Source organism: Aaosphaeria arxii (genome assembly GCF_010015735.1).
Source record: "Aaosphaeria arxii CBS 175.79 unplaced genomic scaffold BU24scaffold_21, whole genome shotgun sequence".
Taxonomy (NCBI): domain Eukaryota; kingdom Fungi; phylum Ascomycota; class Dothideomycetes; order Pleosporales; genus Aaosphaeria; species Aaosphaeria arxii.
In genome coordinates, this window is record NW_022983494.1 from 1 (window position 1) to 19,971 (window position 19,971).

General features: G+C 50.3%; 7 protein-coding genes across 7 annotated transcripts; 3 read left to right on the plus strand and 4 right to left on the minus strand.

Annotated features, from left to right (window-relative positions):
• BU24DRAFT_326793 (FabD/lysophospholipase-like protein) lies at window positions 1–2,582 on the minus strand (the record flags this gene model as incomplete). Its single annotated transcript, XM_033522990.1, has 5 exons — window positions 1–717; window positions 776–1,409; window positions 1,467–2,053; window positions 2,124–2,360; window positions 2,422–2,582. Coding segments are annotated over 5 exons (2,336 nt in total), but the record flags the coding sequence as incomplete, so codon positions are not given.
• A 1,808-nt stretch (window positions 2,583–4,390) lies between these two features.
• Window positions 4,391–7,664, minus strand: BU24DRAFT_360618 (vegetative incompatibility protein HET-E-1; the record flags this gene model as incomplete). The annotated part of the gene is made up of 3 exons (XM_033524114.1): window positions 4,391–5,533; window positions 5,581–7,156; window positions 7,213–7,664. 3 exons carry the CDS (start codon window positions 7,662–7,664, stop codon window positions 4,391–4,393), a joined length of 3,171 nt encoding a protein of 1,056 aa, XP_033376655.1.
• Window positions 7,665–9,601: 1,937 nt separating this feature from the next.
• BU24DRAFT_360624 (uncharacterized protein) lies at window positions 9,602–10,428 on the plus strand (the record flags this gene model as incomplete). The annotated part of the gene is made up of 3 exons (XM_033524115.1): window positions 9,602–9,719; window positions 9,751–9,924; window positions 10,031–10,428. 3 exons carry the CDS (start codon window positions 9,602–9,604, stop codon window positions 10,426–10,428), a joined length of 690 nt encoding a protein of 229 aa, XP_033376656.1.
• A 2,539-nt stretch (window positions 10,429–12,967) lies between these two features.
• BU24DRAFT_416000 (uncharacterized protein) lies at window positions 12,968–13,610 on the minus strand (the record flags this gene model as incomplete). The annotated part of the gene is made up of 2 exons (XM_033526345.1): window positions 12,968–12,973; window positions 13,137–13,610. The coding sequence occupies 2 exons, from the start codon at window positions 13,608–13,610 to the stop codon at window positions 12,968–12,970; spliced, it is 480 nt and encodes a 159-aa protein (XP_033376657.1).
• A 297-nt stretch (window positions 13,611–13,907) lies between these two features.
• On the plus strand, window positions 13,908–14,765 carry BU24DRAFT_416001 (uncharacterized protein; the record flags this gene model as incomplete). The annotated part of the gene is made up of 1 exon (XM_033526346.1): window positions 13,908–14,765. One exon carries the CDS (start codon window positions 13,908–13,910, stop codon window positions 14,763–14,765), a length of 858 nt encoding a protein of 285 aa, XP_033376658.1.
• A 1,253-nt stretch (window positions 14,766–16,018) lies between these two features.
• BU24DRAFT_429463 (uncharacterized protein) lies at window positions 16,019–18,957 on the minus strand (the record flags this gene model as incomplete). Its single annotated transcript, XM_033529736.1, has 5 exons — window positions 18,645–18,957; window positions 18,427–18,577; window positions 17,045–18,370; window positions 16,245–16,931; window positions 16,019–16,205 (listed from the first exon to the last, which is right to left on the minus strand). Exons 1-5 carry the CDS (start codon window positions 18,736–18,738, stop codon window positions 16,019–16,021), a joined length of 2,445 nt encoding a protein of 814 aa, XP_033376659.1. The 5' UTR covers window positions 18,739–18,957.
• Window positions 18,660–19,971, plus strand: BU24DRAFT_429464 (uncharacterized protein). Its single transcript, XM_033529737.1, has 2 exons — window positions 18,660–19,389; window positions 19,451–19,971. The coding sequence occupies exons 1-2, from the start codon at window positions 18,959–18,961 to the stop codon at window positions 19,869–19,871; spliced, it is 852 nt and encodes a 283-aa protein (XP_033376660.1). The 5' UTR covers window positions 18,660–18,958; the 3' UTR covers window positions 19,872–19,971.

Sequence of the window (19,971 nt, forward strand, 5' to 3'; positions counted from 1 at the left end):
TTGCCCTGGTCCGCGTAGAGCCGACCGAGCAAATCGATCGCACCGAGTACTCGGCTTTCTCTGGGAACGCATAGAGCCGCAACATTCATAGTCCACCGAGTACACACTAAAGCATGAGGTAGGAGTCGCTTCTGCAAGGCCATATAGTCACGACTCGACTTGTTTGGGACAGCCCATCCGACAAGAAGAACTGCAAGTTCAGCTAGCTGTTCACCATGCTCTCGACAGCCATAGTGGTTCGCCCACTTGTGCACCACTGGATGAGTCGTATAGCTCGCCGTGCCTTCCACCTCCTCAATCATCGAATAGTTCCGGAGCAGCCGCATCGCCTGCACGAACTTCATTTCATTGCTTCCCAGGCTCCCGATCCAGTCAGACACCTTTGCAGCTACCTCGGCGTTCGACCCACAAGCCTTGTTAAACAATCCATACCACATGTCTTGATTGTTCAGGCACGACCACAGTAACAGCAGCTTGGCTATAGCCTCACTCTGCCTCCAAATGGCGTCGTAGGAAAGAGCCCATGTCGTCCAAACACTGCGCCCCCCATACTCCTGAAGTGGCATCTCGGGCTGATTCTCCGGCCCGATCAACTCCGCCCACTGCTGCTCGTAGAACTCGACATACTTCTCAAATCCAACACCAGTCTCTTGCAGGTACGCGCCGGCCTGCGCGATGGCCAGCGGGAGGCCGTCAAGGAGGTCAAGCAACGGCTTACTTTTGTTCGGGTCTAAGGATGGATGATCAGCTTGGAGACATATCAAGTACCGATGACTGGTCCTCACCATGGCTTTTCTTATACCAGCTGCTGAGAATCGCCTGCGCAGTTCCTTCATCAACTTTAGTAACATGCTGTGATGTTCCGAGCTGCTCCAGCCTGGCCAGTCGACTCGTGATGAGGACAGATCCATGGTCGGCGGCGGGAAAGTACAGCCGAACATCGTACGCCAAAGGATCTGCGACGTGTTGCCCATGCTCTCGGTCAACGTTGTCAAATACGACCAGCCAGCGGCTGTTATCGGGAAGGGCAAGCCAAGCAAGCACTTCTCTCGCCACTACCTGAATATCACCCTCTCTCGTCTCGGCATATTGTTTACTAGTCTGCGAGATCTGGCCGTCGGGAATCCTGCTTGCGTTCCTCGCAATGCCTTGCTGCAGGCTGTCTTGACTGCTTCCATCGAGCCAGAATACACAGCTGAAGGCACGTTGGTAACGTCGCATGAACTCCACAGCAAGCTGCGTCTTCCCGATCCCGCCTAGTCCGTACAGCACAAACGTCGCTCGGCGGTTGTTACCCCTCCGAGGTAGTAGTGCTTGCTCGAGCGCTCGCATCTCACTTGGCCTGTCAATGAATTCTCTCGCTTGTAGAACACCTTGAAGACTGAAATCAACTCGATATTCTCCCATGTCTACGAAAGGTGGTCAGCTGTGCCTAGCCAGGACAGTCTGTATACAACAAAACTAACATTCTTTGCCTGCAAGATTGCCTGCACACGTTTGCATCTGCTTATACACCTCCTGTGATGTCATATATCGCCGTGTTGCCGCTGCCACCTCCTTCTTCTTGTCTGATTTGTCGAGGGCGACCTCCTCCAGCCCATGCGCCACGTTGAAGCGGAAGTATCGATTGCTGTCGTCCAAGTATGCCTTATCTCGTCGGAACCTCTCGGCAGTCTGCTCAGTCTCAGTAGCCATCGCAACCAGCGTCCCACCTATGTGCAGCACGTCGTCGTCGAAAGGCTTTAGGGATGGTACCCCCGTTCCTATCGAGACGACGCATCGCACCTTGCCCTCCAACGGCTCAGGACCCCACAGCAGCTGCGCCTGATTCCACACCTCCATGATCGGATTGTTTGCGCCTGTGCCGCCATCTAGAAACTCCTCCTTATACCGACCAACGGCGATCGGGTCAAAGAAGGACGAGGCCGCGGACGTAGCTCGACACGCCTCCCAGATCTTAACGCTGTTCAGGAGGTCATTGCCGCTGCGAGGACTCTTGTAGCTTGTCAAGCACACTGTCTCGCTCGTCTCCTTGCTCGTCGCGCACACGAAGCTGGGCAACTTTCGTTATCTCTTACGAACAAGAACAACACGAACACGGGTGAGCACCAAGCTACACTTACACTTTGCACGGAGCGTCAGCAGCGTCTTTCAGCAGGGTATCTTCCTGGAGACCCCGTGCCGTGATAACCTCTTTCGCAGCTCTCGCCAGCTCGTCTGAGTCGAATCTCCCCTGGAGCTTGCCCTTGATCGTGACTCTATGCTGCTTCTTCTTGAACACTCTGTCCATAATCGAAAGGTATGCGTCGATACACTCGTCGATGCTCATCTTCAACCGGCCGAGCATGACCGCGATCAGCCTGGTCAAGCATTTGGTCAGTAGATTGACACCCACTCATTCCAAGAACCACAACGACATACCCTCCCGTGCTCGTCCCACCTATCATGTCAAAGTAGTCGCACGGCTTCGGCGGATCGTCTAGGTTGACAGCCTCCATAAGCTGCTCGAGGATCATGAGCGCTGACAGGCCGCGCACCCCGCCACCGTCGAGCGCGAGCAGGCGGACCTCCTTCTTCGACATGCTGAGCTCTCGACGTTTGTTATAGCTGTAAGACAGCTGCTAAGATTATTCGCGTGATGAATAGAGACCAGCAGCGAGGTTGACCAGATTATGAAAGGGGGAAGAGGGAAGGCCAGGCTGGACCAGCTGAAAGAGCTGCAACCGCCAGGTTTGCCTTGCTGCCTCTGCCATCATTCAGCTGGGGTGTTGTTGGCAATTAGTGGCTAGCTCGAGGTCTGCTGTGCAAGGTGGGGGGCCAACAAAGTTGCTGCAGGCGGGCATGAGACGGTGGGGCGTAGCCGCTTCTTCTCTGCGACTGAGAAGCGTGCAGATCGAGCGGAGGACCAGATCTGGGGCCCGTCTCAGCCCTAGCCGCTGCTACACTACTACTTTCGCTACAGTAGGGTCGCATGTGGAGTGATCATTGGAGGTGGAGCCGCTCAAGGGGTGGTTTCTGTTTCGGGCTTGGTCTTCCACGCTAAGTTTAGAGCAGGCTAGCGCTAGGTCCAGTATCTGCCCAAGACCTTCATGCTCGTCCTCTCCACCAAGATCTGTTTGACTTGTCTGGAAGGCAGGCGCTAGGGAAGCAATGTAATTAGAGGTGATTTTGGAATAGGAACAGTGCGTTACAGAGAGCAGAAGCTATAGTGTCTGTGATATATCACAAATAGCTTTAAATTAATGCATATCTGAAGTAAGTTAATGTCAAGCCTTTTTCGCTCCAAGTTTTGGTAGAATAGCCTTATCCTAGCCTTACCACCTCCCTCCTAAGTCGATCATCAGCCCTATGCGCGCTGCGGGGCGCGATCTCATGCAGCGCCGCCCCGTCGATAGGTACTTCCGGCGGAAGCAAACCACCAGTTCGGGCTAACGTGCGATCACACGTGGCTGTGCGGATTGCGTCAATTTTCGGATGCGTGTGTGAATTACATTACTTAGACAGCATACGCTAAGCCTTGTAGGTCAAGTGTCAAGTCGCCTGCCAAGAGCTGTTCACGGCCTCTCTTGCCGGATAAATCCGGACTACATTCCTGGACTATAAAATATCTTTAGATTGTCCCGCAGGCTTTTGTAGGTAGGTGAAGATTATTTTAGCTGCACCGATGAACATGATTAATAGAGACGTATACTGTTAACGTGAATCCAAGCGAAACGGAACAACCCCTGTAGCGGAACAAATGGCGGGTACTTCGACTTCATCCCAACGGGCTCTTGCACACGCAGCGAAATAACTTTCTCCTACTCTAGGATAGTTTATAGCAGCTATTCCTGAGCATGGAATACCCCTCTAAGTTAAAAAATACACATGTCTTGCCACCTTTGTAGACTTCTTTATCGAGGGCCATCTCCTACAGCGTAAGAGAGACTGATTAGTGCAGCCTTAACGCGACAGGTTTACCGCCTGCGATATAGTGAATTATAAGCTTCTTGTGAGCCTCAGAGCCTTACACTAACGCCTGGCAGCCGTATTAGCCTTGTAGCTGCTATGGCGCGCGGAACAATGCAGCATGGCGATCCTAGTTGGTACCTCTGCATTGCGCACCTGCTACTTTCAGCTAGCGTCAAACCTCCTGCTTGCCTGCGTAATTGCATAACCTTAAATATACAGTACATTACGCTAGCTGTTAACTAACCCGTCCGCTATCAGACATCGTGTGTCACAAAGATAATTACAATTGACGTCTGTCCCAGTGTAGCAAGCGTACTTTCTAGAACGTTTCTAGCGATAGATGTGAAAACGAATATAAATATTTGCTGCTCCCCGGCCCCCTCTATGAAATAGAGATTATGAAAAAAAAAAACACAAGATAGAAAAGCCTATCAAAGGCCTATGTAGCAGAGCAGTGAAAAATGGTAGTCCGTCCTGAAGAATGTCCTAAGAGGACCAGATTATCGTTGACTGCAGAGCAAGTCGGTCGATATTCAGGAGGAAGCCATAACCGCCGCTGTTGACCTAAAAAGATCCACTGGTCTTGTATAAATATGTAAGACGGTTGCGATCTACAAGTGAAAGGCGATGGCGCAATAGGAGGGTCTAGAGGAATTTTACCTCGATCTGTTTCAATATATTGCCCGTCCGGCGAGAAGGCCACCGCGCTGACCGAGTCAGAATGGCCCTCCAACGTGCAGCGACACGTCCCCGTGGCCGCCTCCCACAGCCGGACGGTGTTGTCACCAGAGGCCGACGCGACTAGCTGCCCGTCTGGCGAGAAGGCCACCGCGCTGACCCAGTCAGAATGGCCCTCCAGCGTGCAGCGACACGTCCCCGTGGCCGCCTCCCACAGCCGGACGGTGTTGTCACGAGAGGCCGACGCGACCAGCTGCCCGTCCGGCGAGAAGGCCACCACGTTGACCGAGTTAGAATGGCCCTCCAGCGTGCAGCGACACGTCCCCGTGGCCGCCTCCCACAGCCGGACGGTGTTGTCACCAGAGGCCGACGCAACCAGCTGCCCGTCCGGCGAGAAGGCCACCGCGCTGACCCAGTCAGAATGGCCCTCCAGCGTGCTGCGACACGTCCCCGTGGCCGCCTCCCACAGCCGGACGGTGTTGTCACGAGAGGCCGACGCAACCAGCTGCCCGTCCGGCGAGAAGGCCACCGCCCTGACCCAGTTAGAATGGCCCTCCAGCGTGCTGCGACACGTCCCCGTGGCCGCCTCCCACAGCCGGACGGTGTTGTCAGCAGAGGCCGACGCAACCAGCTGCCCATCCGGCGAGAAGGCCACCACGTTGACCGAGTTAGAATGGCCCTCCAGCGTGCTGCGACACGCGTCCCAATTTTCTTCCCTCTTTGTCACCATCCAGACCCCTAGTAACACTTGGTCGTTAAATGTTCGTCGTATTATGCTCATCTCCGGCGCAAACACAAGCGCAGAGCAATAGGCTTGCAGTGGAGCGTCTGCTATCGTAGACTGGAACCGCAGTACAAATCGTTCAGCGTCCAGTATAAAGTTGGAAACTGAACTTGGAGATGGCTGCGGGATACGTTAGCATAGTTCGAAAACAGACTTTAACATCTTACATCTACAAGCTTCTTAAGGCTGTTCAGTAGATGAACGCATCTGCTTAGCTCTCTCATAAGGCTAAGAGCTTCAAGCCAATGCAGAAAATGCTTCTGTAGGAAAAGGTGCGTTGTGTCTCCGTCAACAACGACTTGCTGACTCTGCTGAAGATGACTGACCCAGTAGCGACATGCATACTGCAGATCAGGTGACAGACAGCTCGCAATCTGTACTTCGTCAACTCCGCTTCGTGACGTACCTGGCTGGAGGCTGCACATGTTCTGTCGCAAGCCGTCTGTGCCGGACATACGTTCAAGGCAACGGGATGCCAAGTCCTTATGTGTGGCTCTCTTGTCTACCCAATACCGGCTCATACTTTGTCTTTGATGTCCGACGAGGAAGTCGCGGAAAGACAAGTGAAGCAGCCTAACAGGGGCCCTGTCAGTATCAGGGATGCTAAGAACAGAGTGCAATGCGTCTAGCCGATACTGTATCTTCTTCTGTGGAACTTGCAGGAGACGTGCAAGTGATGCAATGGAGAGTGGGCTTTCTAGAAGAACAATGCTGCCCACAATGTTTCGAAATACGCGCAGCCAAGCGTCTTTCTCGTCTTCCTCCTGATCAACTAGCAGCTGGTCTAATACAGGAAGGTAGGTTCGGTCAAGCTGTGAGAAGTTGGACTTCTGATACTGCAGCACCTTGTCTAGATAATCTTCCGGGTCACCTCCTTTCGTGCTGATATACCGGCACACGGTAGCGGCAAAGATGAACAGCGGCACAGCTATCTCGACAAGGGCCTGGACCTGATCTGCCGTCGGCCAGTCTGTAGAAAGCATGCGTGCTTGCCGTATCGCACTGAGCTCGTGCTCGTAGAAGAGTCGTATGTCATGTTCAATAGTGTCCTTTGCGACTTCGTGAAGAACAAGGTCTTGATATGTTCCGTTTGGCATCTTCTTAAAGCTCAGGCGAATAGGGAGCTCTGGTCTGCTAGTTACTAAGATTCGTAACGAGACTGGTCGCATGTCCTTGGTGCGTGCAAGAAGCTGGAGTATAGCTCGAATATCCTCGTCCCTCTCGCATTCGTCTAATGCGTCAATAACTACTACCAACGCGGTGGCAATCAAGCGTGGCTGTTGCACCCCCGAGAGCGGATGCAATATGAGTTTCTCAAACTGGTCCTTCAGTGCCCTCTGTGATAAAGCTGAGTCCTCGAGTGCTTTCCTGATATCAGGTAGCATGCCGGGTTCCCGAGCAACCAGATCATTGGCGATGGTGCTGAAGAAACGTGACGCATTGCCGCGCTCGCCCTCGCCTTTCTTGAAGAAGAAGCTTGCTCCTAGCTGACCGGCTTCGGAAAGTGATTGGGCAATTGTCCGCGCGATCGTGGACTTTCCTGTGCCGGCCATGCCGCTCAGCCAGAAGATTGGTTTGCTATCTTTTTGGTTTGCCCATTCAGTAATACTGTGCAGCAGCGCGGTGCGGGTATTAGGCAGACATCGTGCGTTGTGTTCATCGGCATGCGAGTCGAAGGACGAGCCTGCCGCGATAGGCAGTTTGGTTAGGTCTAGTTTCTGGTTTATAGCCACAACAAGATTTCTGTAAGATCAGTAAGACACTGCGCTTGCACGGAAGGCCTGAGGGCATAAGCTTACGTTTGATCGACTTGAAGCGCGAGCTGATCAATCTGGAGCGCAAGGCTGAACGTGTTCTCATACTCCTTGAGATTTTGAACGGTCTTTTCTACCTCCTTGCTCGTGAACGGCCATTTCAAAGCTCGAATGCCGAACCTTTGCATCGCTTTACGGCCTGAGCTGGGAGAGAGTTTAGCCTGGAGGGCAGCTTCGATATCTTTCAACTCCTGGAAGCATCTTTGGAGTGGGTCCAGTAATGTGTGTGTAGTAGAGAGCTGCGATTTGTCATGCTTATCTAGAAGCTGCTGGAGCTTTTCGAGGACATTCTTGACATCAGTCACTTTCTGGTGGAGGCGCTCGATGTCTCGCTTTGCGTGTTTGACTGTGGCTAAATACTGGTAGCAGAGCGACGCGACTTTGGCAGACAGGTCCACGACCGCTATCACGCTTGCCGCTCCCGAAAGGCCATCCATGACACGGCGCGTGGTCGGGACAGTAGCGAGTGTAGCAACTGCTCCAGCGTAAGTAGGGCTGTCCCGTAGGTGTTGGAGATGTTGCCGTTCATCTTGAGTGCAGTGAGGCTGAGTGGGTTGCTGCGGTTGGGCACTGCAGAGTCAACGTAGGTTATGTTATGCAGAAGAGGGGACCAATAGGCCTGCCACAAAGAATACACAAGCACGTCTATCTTAGTCAGAATACCGCGAATCAGCAGGCAGTGCGGGGCAATGGCCAATTAATTGCTTGGCTTTAGTGGGACATACCGACAGGGATTGTGATTCCTTCGAACCCTCTTTTTTTCAGTAGACGTAGCTAGACCATGCAGAGACACCATCACTGCTCCGGGCTCTAGCGACTTCCGGTAGTTTGAGGGCTAATTAGAAGGCTACTTTACAGTAAACAGTGTAAATGTATGTAGTGTGACTGCGCACTGTCCTCTACGACGTTGTAGGGCAAACAGGAAGCATCCAACAACGCGATGCTTGATCTACTCTAGCGTTTACCTGCCGTCCCAGCGTGAGCTGTGTGACATAGAAGTATCCGCAATTGGAGAAGGCCAGGGTATCTCTGTGTTGAGAGATAGCCGCCGCTCAGGACAGACTGCTGGAGCAGGCGATCACAAAGGCTGCAGATAGTACTGGAAAGTCCCAACACACTGTCTCCTCTAGTAGTGGCAACACTGGTCTCCAGGTTAGACACAATTCCGGTGCCATATCCGGAAATACTTTCGGACGGAGCAGCTGAAAGTAGTAGAAGCAGACACAGGAATAGTGTCACTGTAGCAGGAACTGTGTCTTGTTTGCCTCACAAGACATAGCAGTGATTAATTAGAATAATACTTCAGGTTACTGCACTTACCAATTTAATGCATACCAACCGTTTCATGTGCTTCTTTCCATCCCGCTTTAGCTTAGGTCTTGCTAACTTGTTGTTTGTCTCTTCCGTCTTGTGCTTCCTCAACAAACGGCTAGATGCAGAGACGCAACAGAGGCTTGAAATTCGTCGGTTGTATGACATCGCAATATGCCGGCTCCTATTTTAGATGATTTGAATATATATACAGGAACTTCTTTCAATTAAGCCGTATTTGTTTAATCAACTGACTCGCATAACCCTTCTGAGTACCCAGCGTACGAGACCATCAATGTCAAGGTATGTTTGCTGCCTAAGCTGAGCCACTGTGATATTTATCTTAGAGAAGCAGCTTCTGCGATCTAGTCAACCATTGCGTTGCCGAGCTCTCTGCTGGGCAAGAACGCTATACCATCTGCACCGACGAATCAGAACAAGACGCACTGGACGTCATTGTTGTCGTTATCTATAATTAGCGCAACTGCTGCTTCTACATAGCACTCACGTGCGCAAATTCTAAAGTTGAAAACGCGAAAGAAGTTTGTTCTCAGGCCATCCTGTACAGAACTACGGAGAATGATCCTAGCCTCTATTACTGTGTTTACGATAGCCGTACCCAGACGGTCTTCTTCTGTCTCTGTGACCCGTTAAAGCAAGAATTTGAAGACATTTCTGAATACTCGATGCGAGATGAGGCAGATAGAATCGCAGAGTTATTGAAGATATACATGGTCTCTAATACTGAAGTTCTGTCTTCGTGCTCAAGGTAACGCAAGGCAACGCCATGTCGCACCCTTTTTTGAGCGTACCGACGTCAGCGGGTTGGTGAGGAGAGCCTGCATCATAGATGAGCATCCGCATACAGAATCAATCTATCTTCTCTTTATCAAGCATTGCTCCTAGATACTACGTAAAGACAGTCCGTTAGGAAGCATCGGCGACTAGGCTGATCAGGCTGCGGTGAGGCTGCGCCGTAGGCTTGCGTAGCCACGTGAGGTCCTATCCAGCCTGATAAGCACGAACATGTCTTCCATCTTTATCTGCACACGTCCGCTGCACGATGGCCCTGCCCAGCATCACCACTACATTCGCGGGCAACGGCAATCTAGGGCTCCAGGTTGGATACAACTCTGGTGCTATTCACTTTGGGGCTCCCGGCAAGTGCCGCTCCCGCCTTCGTCAGCGCTACGCTAATCGTCCACTAACTAGACCGCCCAGAGACTCCACTAGAGCCTGTGTGCTTCGTACCGTTCCGCCGCGACCCGCACTGCATCGCTCGAGGCACACTGCTCGACCAGATCTGCAAACGATGCGCTGCGCCGGCATCGCGAGTCGCGCTTGTAGGTCTTGGTGGTATGGATAGGTCAACTGCACCCCAGAGCAGTACTCGCATCTAATACAATTCAGGAAGTCGCAGCTAGCCATCGAGCACTGCTACCGCACCGCTGAGCGGTCACCAGAGACATGGATATTTTGGGCCAGCAACAAGGCGCGGCTAGAGCAGAGCAGGTCAAGATCCGTGGTCGCAAAGATCCGCATGCGGACGTGTTCAAGCTAGTCCACGACTGGCTTAGGAACAGAAAGAATGGGCCGTTAGTGCTCGACAATGCTGATAATACGGGTGTCCTTTCTCCAATCTCCAGCCAGAGTGCGAAAGCGAACCGCGCCAGTGTTCAGCGGCGCATCTCAAGCTACTTACCTCCCAGCAGCCACGGCTCAGTCCTCGTCACCAGCCGGACAAGACGCGCGGCGACGCAGATCGTAGGGGACGGCGATGTCATACCAATAGAGCCTATGGACGATGCAGCTGCACAGAATCTGCTTCGCGACAAGTTGGGAGACGAAGTCAGCAGCAACGAGAGCATTGCCGAGAACAACAGCATATAAATTTGTAAAGATCTGCTAAGTTAGGTATAAGTCTGTATGTATCGCTACCACATGCGCGCAATTGGGATCGTCCATCTCTCCGGCTCTGGCGCATTTGCTTCTAAATCTAGCTCAGCATGCTTGCGCTTCCTCCCACGTTTCTTCTTGTCTGTCTTCACTCCAGCTTCTTCTGTTTCAGCGCTCTTTGGCTTCCGCCCACGCTTGCCCTTGCCTTTGGCTTCTTTGGCAGCCTTATCCTCCGCGCGTTTTGCTCGCGCTGCCTCAATGTCCTCGTAGGTCATTACTCTCGCCCTCCCAAGAATATCTGATTTTGTCTTTCTCCGGGTTTCGGATTCCTTAGCTGCCTTGGTTAAAAACCCGATATAGTTCTGGTCAAGGGCGTGTCGGGCAACAGAAGTTTGTGCAGCGTTAGCGAGCTTCTGTACAAGTCTCTGCTGATGTTCATTGCGTGCCCTGCTTTGGGTATTTTCTTGGATGAGGCTGAGCAGGGCAGCAAGAGCTTTTGGTGATGTTGGCGTTGCCGGGGTCTGGACCACTTCACCTTGACAGCGTACTTGGTCTCCGCATTGAATAGTTAGTGTAGCAGGTGGTTTCGTGATATCTCTGAGAACCCTTTCTGGATTAAATGGAAATAGCCCAGTTTTGGCCCAGCCTGCCAGGATATTCCTCTTGGTCATTGCCTTAATCCTTGCAGGACTATACAGAGCTGTGAAATGCTCTTTATTGACTACAGACACGCCTCCGCGATACAATCGCTCTACTTGATCCCGATAGGCCGTTTTCAGTGGACCAAAAACTGATACGTCACAGGGCTGGAGCTTGTGAGAAGTATGCGAAGGGAGTCGGCAAAGGACAATATTGTTGGCAAAGCAGAATTCAAGTATCTCAAGAGTCTCGTGGGTGCCAAATCCGTCACATATTAGTATCCGTGGTTTGTTCCTAGCCCGTGCCATTGTTTGAGGGTCAAATACTTGTTGCATCCATTGCAAGCTAATGTAAGAGTCATTGTAACCGGATTCAGAGCAAGCATAGGTCCACCCAGGAGTGGGATAAGTCGTCCAGTTGCTCCGATGAGTAGAGGCAGGCCACACTATCATAGGGTTCAAATACTCACCACTCGCTGAAACACACTCGATGGCAGTTACCATTGTGCGCTTAACACCAGCGCCTCGGTAATCTCGGCGGTCATTCTTACCTACAAGGACTTTGACAGAGCCCAGCATAGAAAGCATGATGCCTGTCTCATCCATGTTATAGACATTCTCTGGCTTGATATCCGGTTTACCAAGTTCCCGCTCTATCACGTCAAACCAATGTGCAACTTTGTTATATATATTGACATCATGGCGATTCCAATCCATTGCCCTAGTCCTTCTCCTTTCCAGTTCGGTATGACGCTTTGCGAATGCTTGAGGCCAGTTCTTCCCTGGGGGCTTGAGCGCCTTCTTAGTAGATCGGCGGCGGGCAATACTAAAAGCTAGCGAAGGTATGTATTTGATGCGTACAGGTGACCCAAAAGAAGCCATTCGTAGGAGAAAATCGACAAGGGCTTTCTCCTCTGGAGGAGTAAGGTACTGCTGGGATTGGGCTTTTGCTGCTCTTGAGCGTCGTTCTCGCTTTTCACGATACCACAGCGTGGTGCGAGGAACACCACTGTATTCTGCTAGGGCAGAGTAGGTTCTACGCACGCCAGGAGGGAGAGACTTTGCTAGGGCTTTGCTGGCTGGATCCATGATGATTTACTAACCATGAGATTGTCTTCCAACGGAAGCACCACGCAGACCCAGAGGAAGCAACGATATCAGAGATAGAAAAGGCCACGTTGCTGCTAGGATAAGCTGCAAATAGTTTAGCGCATTATTTTAATACAGCATGACAAAGCCTCTTCGTGTACACTAAATTTGAAAGCATTCCTATTGTGCACGGAGATACTTTAAATCCAAAGGCGCACAACTGCAGAGGATTTGCTGATATGAAATTGTTATACTTAGCTGATTGATCCATAGCTTAAATGCTCCGAATTTACATAGAATTGTGTTGCTCACGGCCTAACAGGGGTGAACAGCTAAGACTTCAAAGTTGATATCAACAAGAACAATAAACAACGAGGTTGCCAGCATTGTGATTTTACTATCTACCCTAATCTACGCATAGGGAAAAAAGCAAAAATCAGATTCATTATGCTAAAAGTAAAGAAAACGGTGCAGAATGAGTACAATTCTGTTACTAGATGGAGTTGTTCCGTCATGGTGGGTATCCCGCCACAGGCGGATAGACGTTATATGGCTTTAGAATAGGTGAAGTCGTACAGGTAGATGACGAAAAGATTGACAGCATGGTGATGGATCATGTAATTTTCTATGTTTCTACTGGCTGTAGAAGCAGACGTACTTGGTCGACACCTTGAAACTCAGATTACCCTAATTCTATTGAATTGGAGGATCCAGTCTGACTATTTGTAGAATCCTTTTCGGCATGGCGGGTTTTTCGTTACGCAGGGACGGACGTTAGTAGAGGAGTTATTATGACTCTGAGTTAGTCATAGCTACGAGTAATGTCTATTTTGCTACATAATTACATGAGGATCTGAAGTTATGACCGAACCTGCAAGCTAAATGGCGGGAGTGCCTTAAGCATTTTGACACTATTATAATTGTGTACTCTTCAAAATCCCTTGTCATGCCAATACAGTTGTTGGAAGAGCATACTTTGGCTGAATCTTTTAGGCGATCTAGGAATTTGTTTGTAACCATAAATTCGTTCTCGTCACTTGGGTTTGCAGAAATCGATTCCCATCGGCTAATCTCACACTCCGTTATCTTGTTTGCAATAGCTTCCTTCCTTTCAAGAGGTAGTCCCTCCATAACAGCAATGCGCGTAGACGTTTGTTGCATGCTGTAAAATGCTCTTACTGCATCCTGGTCCGCCAGGGATGAAAGTACTGAACAGATTGTATCTAAGCTTTCGTCGCCTCGATTCAGAATGATACTATCAAGTTTGACTAATCCAGGCCATAGCGTGGAATCTAACAAGTCAAAGAGGAAAAAGTTGTCCTTCCGACAGCCCTGCTGAAGCTCAATAAAAAACGATCGATCGTCTTCTCGCGATTTATACAGTATTGCTTTCTCCTCTGAGTTAGCAAGACCCCATCTATAGGCTAAATATTCGCTCTTGGTTGGCATAATGAGTGTTAATTGAATGTGCAGGTGCTTGTAAGGTAGGAAAGGAATGTGGGATATATATTCATGGCCATGGAAGGAGAGTACATACATGCACTTTCTCATGCCCTCCATTTTTTGCACGGAAGCCTCACTTTCAACCTCAATTGTAGCACCTCAATTTTTGCACCTCAACTCTCTTACCAATAATATCTTTAAGAAGAAGTATTTAAAAGACATGTTATCTCTGATTCAGTACAAACAAAACGCCTCTGCAGTACTACAACATCTATTTCAGAGCCGCAGTAAGCGCTGTACAGGATGTTTCATATTCAAGAACTCAAGAACGAAGTTACAAAACTTCTACCAAACTCTTCATTCTTAGACTTCCTAGAAGCAACTCCTTCTCCAGCCCCTGAGCATTCGAAGATATGGAATCGCATTTTTAACGATAATGGAAAATGGCTAGACTATGCCGTCACTCATCACAATGTCCAACCTATTCTCCTCTGTAGCAACTTCAAAAAGAGAAATCCTTACATAATTCTCTGTATAATGGATTATGGCGGCGATCTTTATTATGATAAAGAGAACTTTAAGAAGAGTTTAAGACCATACAAGAAGGACAAGAATACAGGGCTGCTAAAATTTAAACGGACATCTATCAAACAGACATCTGGTAAACGGACATCTAGGTGGAGAGGCCTCACACTGCGAGTTTTCGGCATGTGTTCTGAAGTTGCTTACACGTCTGATTGGGAATCACATCGCCTTATTTCTCAAAAGACTGAAGACACTTTAGGTCTTCAATATTGCTTTTGGACAGACGCAGACAGGAAGATCCGGACAGTTCAAAGAAACGACATCCGTGGTATAGATGGCACAGTTACAAGAATAAAGGATCTCGCCCCAATATTTACAGTAAACCTGCCAATACGTCCTGATAAAGGACCAATAGAGATAGTATTCCCCTGGGGGAACGTCAAAAACGTTGTAAAGCCTCACCAAAGTAGTGACTCACGCAATTACTATGGAGGGAAGCTTGTTGATTGTTGGACCTTCACATTCCCACATTACAAAGAAAACCGATACAGAATCAAGGACTGGACTCGTGTTCACGAACAGGATGCTATAGTAGAAGGGAGGAGACCCGCAAAAGGAGTGTCGAATGAGATCTGAGGTTGACCTCGAGAAGAGCTATTGATTACAGCATTTAGAATCTGTGTCTCTTGTTTCAGGATTTTGTAATGCGTTAGGTGTTCAATATTTTGTAACTAACGTGCCAAGATTTTCGACTTTTATATTTAAGTGTCAATTTTTAAGTCTTACATCTTACCTTCTAACGTCCGTCCCTGCGTAACGAAAAACCCGCCATGCCGAAAAGGATTCGACAAATAATCAGACTGGAACCGCAAATCTGGCAGAATTAGGGCAGATTTTGTTTTAAGGTGCTTATCGAATACGTCTGCTTCTATGGCTAGTGAGAAGATAGAAAAATACATCATTCATCACCATGTTGTCGATCCTTTTGTTGTCTACCTGCACAGCTTTGCTGTTTCGCGGCCATACAACACTTGATATGTTTAGCGTTGATATTTGTCGGTGGAGCTACTGTGTACTTTATCTATTTGTAAAAGTCTACTGCACAATTCAGAGATGCTTTGTACGCAATGTATATAACGTCCGTCCCTGCGTAACGAAAAACCCGCCGTGCCGAAAAGTCCATGGGGTACTTTGACTTGGCTGGCTCACTACCTTAGATATGCATTGATTTTAAGCTATTTGTGATATGTCACAGGTACTATAGCTTCTGCTCTCTGTAACGCACTGTTCCTATTCCAATATTACTTCTGCATTGTTGCCCTAGCGCCTTCCTTCCAGCAGGTCCACGTTTGCGAAGCAGAAAGGAGTTTCCGAAAGCAGTGTCATCCTGCTGCCCGTGTAGCCCCAATACGTCCTATTTAAGCGTTTCTAGGCTTCTAATCATACTCCAGCCACTTAGACGTCACTATCAGCTCTACTTCTAGTGCAACACAGAGATTTGTGCAGAATTGCCACCGCGCGTAGTACTTGGGAGCGAAGCAGGTACTGTTTATAGCTAGCGTGTTTGCTATGTCAGCTGTTTAAGGAACATAACTTACGTTGCAAAGTTGCAAACAGGACAAACAGGATACAGTACCCTGCAAAAACGGTCTCACCTTTGGCACGTTCCCAGATTTTATCAGATCCTTGTTGCGCAAGGATATTCCTTGTATGCAGAGCGAATGACCGGTGCATCAGTATTAACGTTAAGGTTTTAGCTTTGCAAGTATCAACATGACTCGTGCTAATCTTGCAACTTCTTCGACTGCTGTCAAGTACATTTCTAATACATTCCATAGTAAGCGCAGCCTTAAGAAGGTAATAAGTGCGTATATTATAGAGCAGAATTATTAACTCATCGCAAGATTTCTACCTGCTTGCTCTACTTCCCATGCAGCTAAGGTTTCCTGAGAAGATACTAGATCAGGATGCCCTGCTCGAAGAGTCTGACAGCGAAGATGAACGCACTCCTGCAGTAAGCCTATAGCTTCAGCACTTCTCTCTAAGCTTTTCCATGTCCAAGCAAGATTAGCCATGCTGGTCAGCGTGGAAGGATGGTCCACTCCCAGTTTCTACTTGCTCGTCTCCATCACTTGCACGTCCAGCTCCTCTGCTGCATCCCACCGCCCTTGATTCCGGTAAATCGACGCCAGATTACCTATGCTGGTCAGCGTGTCTGGATGGTCCACTCCTAGTTTCTTCTTGCTCGTCTCCATCACTTGTATCTCCAGCTCCTCTGCTGCATCCCACCGACCTTGCTTCCGGTAAGTCGACGCCAGATTACCCATGCTGGTCAGCGTGCCTGGATGGTCCACTCCTAGTTTCTTCTTGCTCGTCTCCATTACTTGCACAAACAGCTCCTCTGCTGCATCCCACCGCCCTTGCTTCCGGTAAGTCGACGCCAGATTACCCATGCTGGTCAGCGTGCCTGGATGGTCCACTCCTAGTTTCTTCTTGCTCGTCTCCATTACTTGCACAAACAGCTCCTCTGCTGCATCCCACCGCCCTTGATTCCGGTAAGTCAACGCCAGATTACCCATGCTGGTCAGCGTGTCTGGATGGTCCGCTCCCAGTTTCTTCTTGCAAGTCTCCATTACTTGCGCCCTCAGCTTTCCAGCCGCGTCCCATCGTCCACTAAGTGAGTAAGCATCTGCCACCATTGCAATGCTCCATACTGTGTCCTCATGCTCTCGCCCTAAGACCATCTTTCGTACCTTCATTGACTGTATTGCTAGGGTTTCTGCTTCTGCTGCGCTTCCTTTGCTCTCTGCATACCATGCTGCACGATATAGTAGCGTAGCCCACTCTATTAGCGAGGATGTCGCTTCTGGCTTCTGGCCAGCTGCCGCCTTAGCGTGTGCGAATAGCGCTTACACGCTGCCCAGTTCTCATAGTTTCCTGTTGGGAACGCTGCGCAAAGGCTATTGATAAAGTGCTGCTTCCACTGCTCTAGCTTTCCGTTCGCCGCAAGCCAGGTACGCATTGATAGCTGCACAAGGGCGTGCATCTCAAAGGTCATGCCGTCGTTGTTTACGGAGATGAAGCAGAAGCTGCGCAGCGCTGAAATGTCTTCATAGAAAGTATCGTCTCTCGAGCCGTCGTCCTCGGAATCGTCGTCCTCAGAATCGTCGTCCTCAGAATCGTCGTCCTCAGAATCGTCGTCCTCAGAATCGTCGTCCTCAGAATCGTCGTCCTCAGAATCGTCGTCTGCAAAGTCATCCGATGAGTCGTGCGAGGGGATATTTTCAGGTCCGTTTTTGGGGTGGTCGTCAAAATATTCCTCAATGTCTCTGACCTGGCATTCAGACTGCATTCTATCGTCTTCCTCATTACGATCAGCCTCAGCCTCGGCCTCATCAACCTTTTGATTGGCTTCGCCATCTTCATGTGTAGCTTGCGTCTGCAGCACATTCCTGGGAATCCCCTGGCGGTCGAAGAAGCTCATCAGCGATAGCAGGTCTGCAGCTGATGGCCGCGTCTGCTGTATGTGCTCGAAGGAGATCTGCCACGTCGTGATGATTGAGTTCTTCGCCTCACGGTCTCGCCGAAGATGGCCTCCGTCACGGGTGAGAAGGCTCGTCCGCCTGCACTCGTTCTTCTTGAACTGGTCAAGGTACTGTGCCACCGAGCACAGTGGCGCTCTCTGCGAGATGTACGCAGCGGCCTGGGTGATGGCGAGCGGCATGTACTCAAGCGCTGCAGCTAGCTCCGCCAGCTCCGCCAGCTCAGCATCGTTGCTCTTGTCCGCTTGCACTCCCTGCTTCTTTCTAAGCAGCGCCAGCGACTGCGCCTCGTCCATCGAGCCCAGCGTGATGATGTCGCGCTGCTCTACCAGCTTCCTCGCCGCTTCTTTGCTTCGCGATGTGATAAGCATCGAGCCGTGCTCGCAGTGGGGGAGGTACTCGCGCAGCGGTCTAGCTGCGGTCTTGGAGCTAGCAGGTTGGGCCTCGAGTAGAAAGCTGGCATCGTCCACGTTGTCTAGCACGAGCAGCCATGGCTGCTTGCTGTCGCACAGCCAGTCGTGCACCAGCTTGAAGATGTTGGCTTGCAATTCTTGACGTCCTACGATCTTGACGCGGTCGGCAATATCGTGAAAGCTCTGCTCCAGCCGGGCGGCGTTGCTAGCGTGGGCCCAAAACACCCATGTTTCTAACGACTGCTCGCGCGTGCGGTAGGCATGCTCGATCGCTAGCTGTGACTTACTGCGCATCTGTCAGTGTATCGTGTTTCGTGTCCAAGAAGCACTCGTGCTGCTTACCCCACCCCGCCTAGGCCAACAATCGCCTGCCTCGCGTCTGGCTGCGCGCATCGCTCACAGATCTCGTCGAGTAGTGTGCCTCTGTCGACAAAATCTGCGTCTCGCGCGAAAGGTATCACGATGGATGGCTGTGGTGGAGTTTCGCGTCGCTCTAGGCGGAGGCCCGCAGGTTAGCGCTGGGTCTGACGCTGTTAACCTCCGATCGGCTCGCAACTCACCAGGCGGAAGGTTGATCATAGGGTTTACATCACCATTAATAATGCCGGCCTGGACGCCGTAGTTCATATCGCCAAAGGATGCCGTTAGCGCCATAGTGTAGCTGTAAGGTATGCGATAGTCGAGTAGGCTGTCTGTAGTAACAGTCCAGTCGTACCCAGCCTCATGTGATTCAGCTCTCGGCTCTCAGCCCCAGCTTCCCCTCATACAAATTCTGTCAGCTAACAAGCTTTGCTCTATCCTCTTTCCCCCTAAGTCTGACTTCTACTTCAGCATTTCTACCCTTGCTGATTCCTCAATCGCCGTCAGACCCACAATGGCCGACCCACTTAGCATTACAGCCGCAGTCGTGGGCATCACTGCGCCAGCCTTAGAAGGCGTACGACTACTTCTAAATGACCTACAGCAGCTCAAAGACGCACCAAAGACTGTTAGGCGCCTGCTAGAGGACGTCCACTCTGTTGATGCAGCGCTTAGCCTTCTCCAAAGCGTAGAGTATAGGGAGTGGCAGTTGCTTGGCTCAGATGTTAGTAAAGAGTCAGAGAGGACAATCAGCAGCTGCGCGCAAGCATGCTCTCTCTTCCGGACCGACCTTCAACGATGGACCAGGCACTCAGAGGATGGGAAACTGGAGTGGCAAGATCGCGCGAAAGTAGGACTCTTCAAGCAAGGGCAAATCAAGGCGATGTCTGAGCAGCTCCAAAACTGTAAACTAACCGTTAATTCAATTGTGAGCATAGCAACTCTGTAAGTAATAGCTTTAACTAAGTAGATTCGACTCAACAAGTGTGACTTATTTGTCCTACAGGTATAGCTCTGTGCGTCATAGCCACATTACTGAGGACATCAAGAAGACGATTTCTGAGAAACAGGAGGAAGTAAAGAGTGCAATTACCGCGACAGACAGACAGTTAATCGTTTTGGATAATAAGCTGGAAGAGCTGGGTCTCAGCAGCGACGATGAAGTCGCAGTCGGGCCTGATGAAGACAAAGCGAAAGCGTTGCAGCAGTATGAGGAGGAGCGCAAAGCGATAGTCGCATCGCGGAGACTACTAGACGAGCTGTTGTCTAGGGCTCAGGAAGAAGCAGTTGCCAAAGCAGCCGCAAAGGGTCAGGTTGGTTCAACCACAGTGGGCAGTGTAACTTTTGGCAATCAGAACTCTGGCTTGCAAACCGGTGTGATCAACGGCGGAGTTCATGGCACTATGTTTGGGGGAAACCGAGATTGAGAGACATAAGCTACCGTTAAAGAAATCATCAATGTCAAGGTTAATACTTAATGTCGAGTCCAGATAGGAATGCATTTAGACCTCGTCGATGGTCCAGCCA

What these genes read in the sequence shown, in the direction of transcription:
- BU24DRAFT_429464 (XM_033529737.1), top strand. Translation starts at nt 18,959, where the DNA reads ATGGCCGACCCACTTAGCATTACAGCCGCAGTCGTGGGCATCACTGCG. An exon ending in ATTGTGAGCATAGCAACTCT is followed by an intron (nt 19,390 to 19,450) that starts GTAAGTAATAGC and finishes TTTGTCCTACAG; the next exon opens with GTATAGCTCTGTGCGTCATA.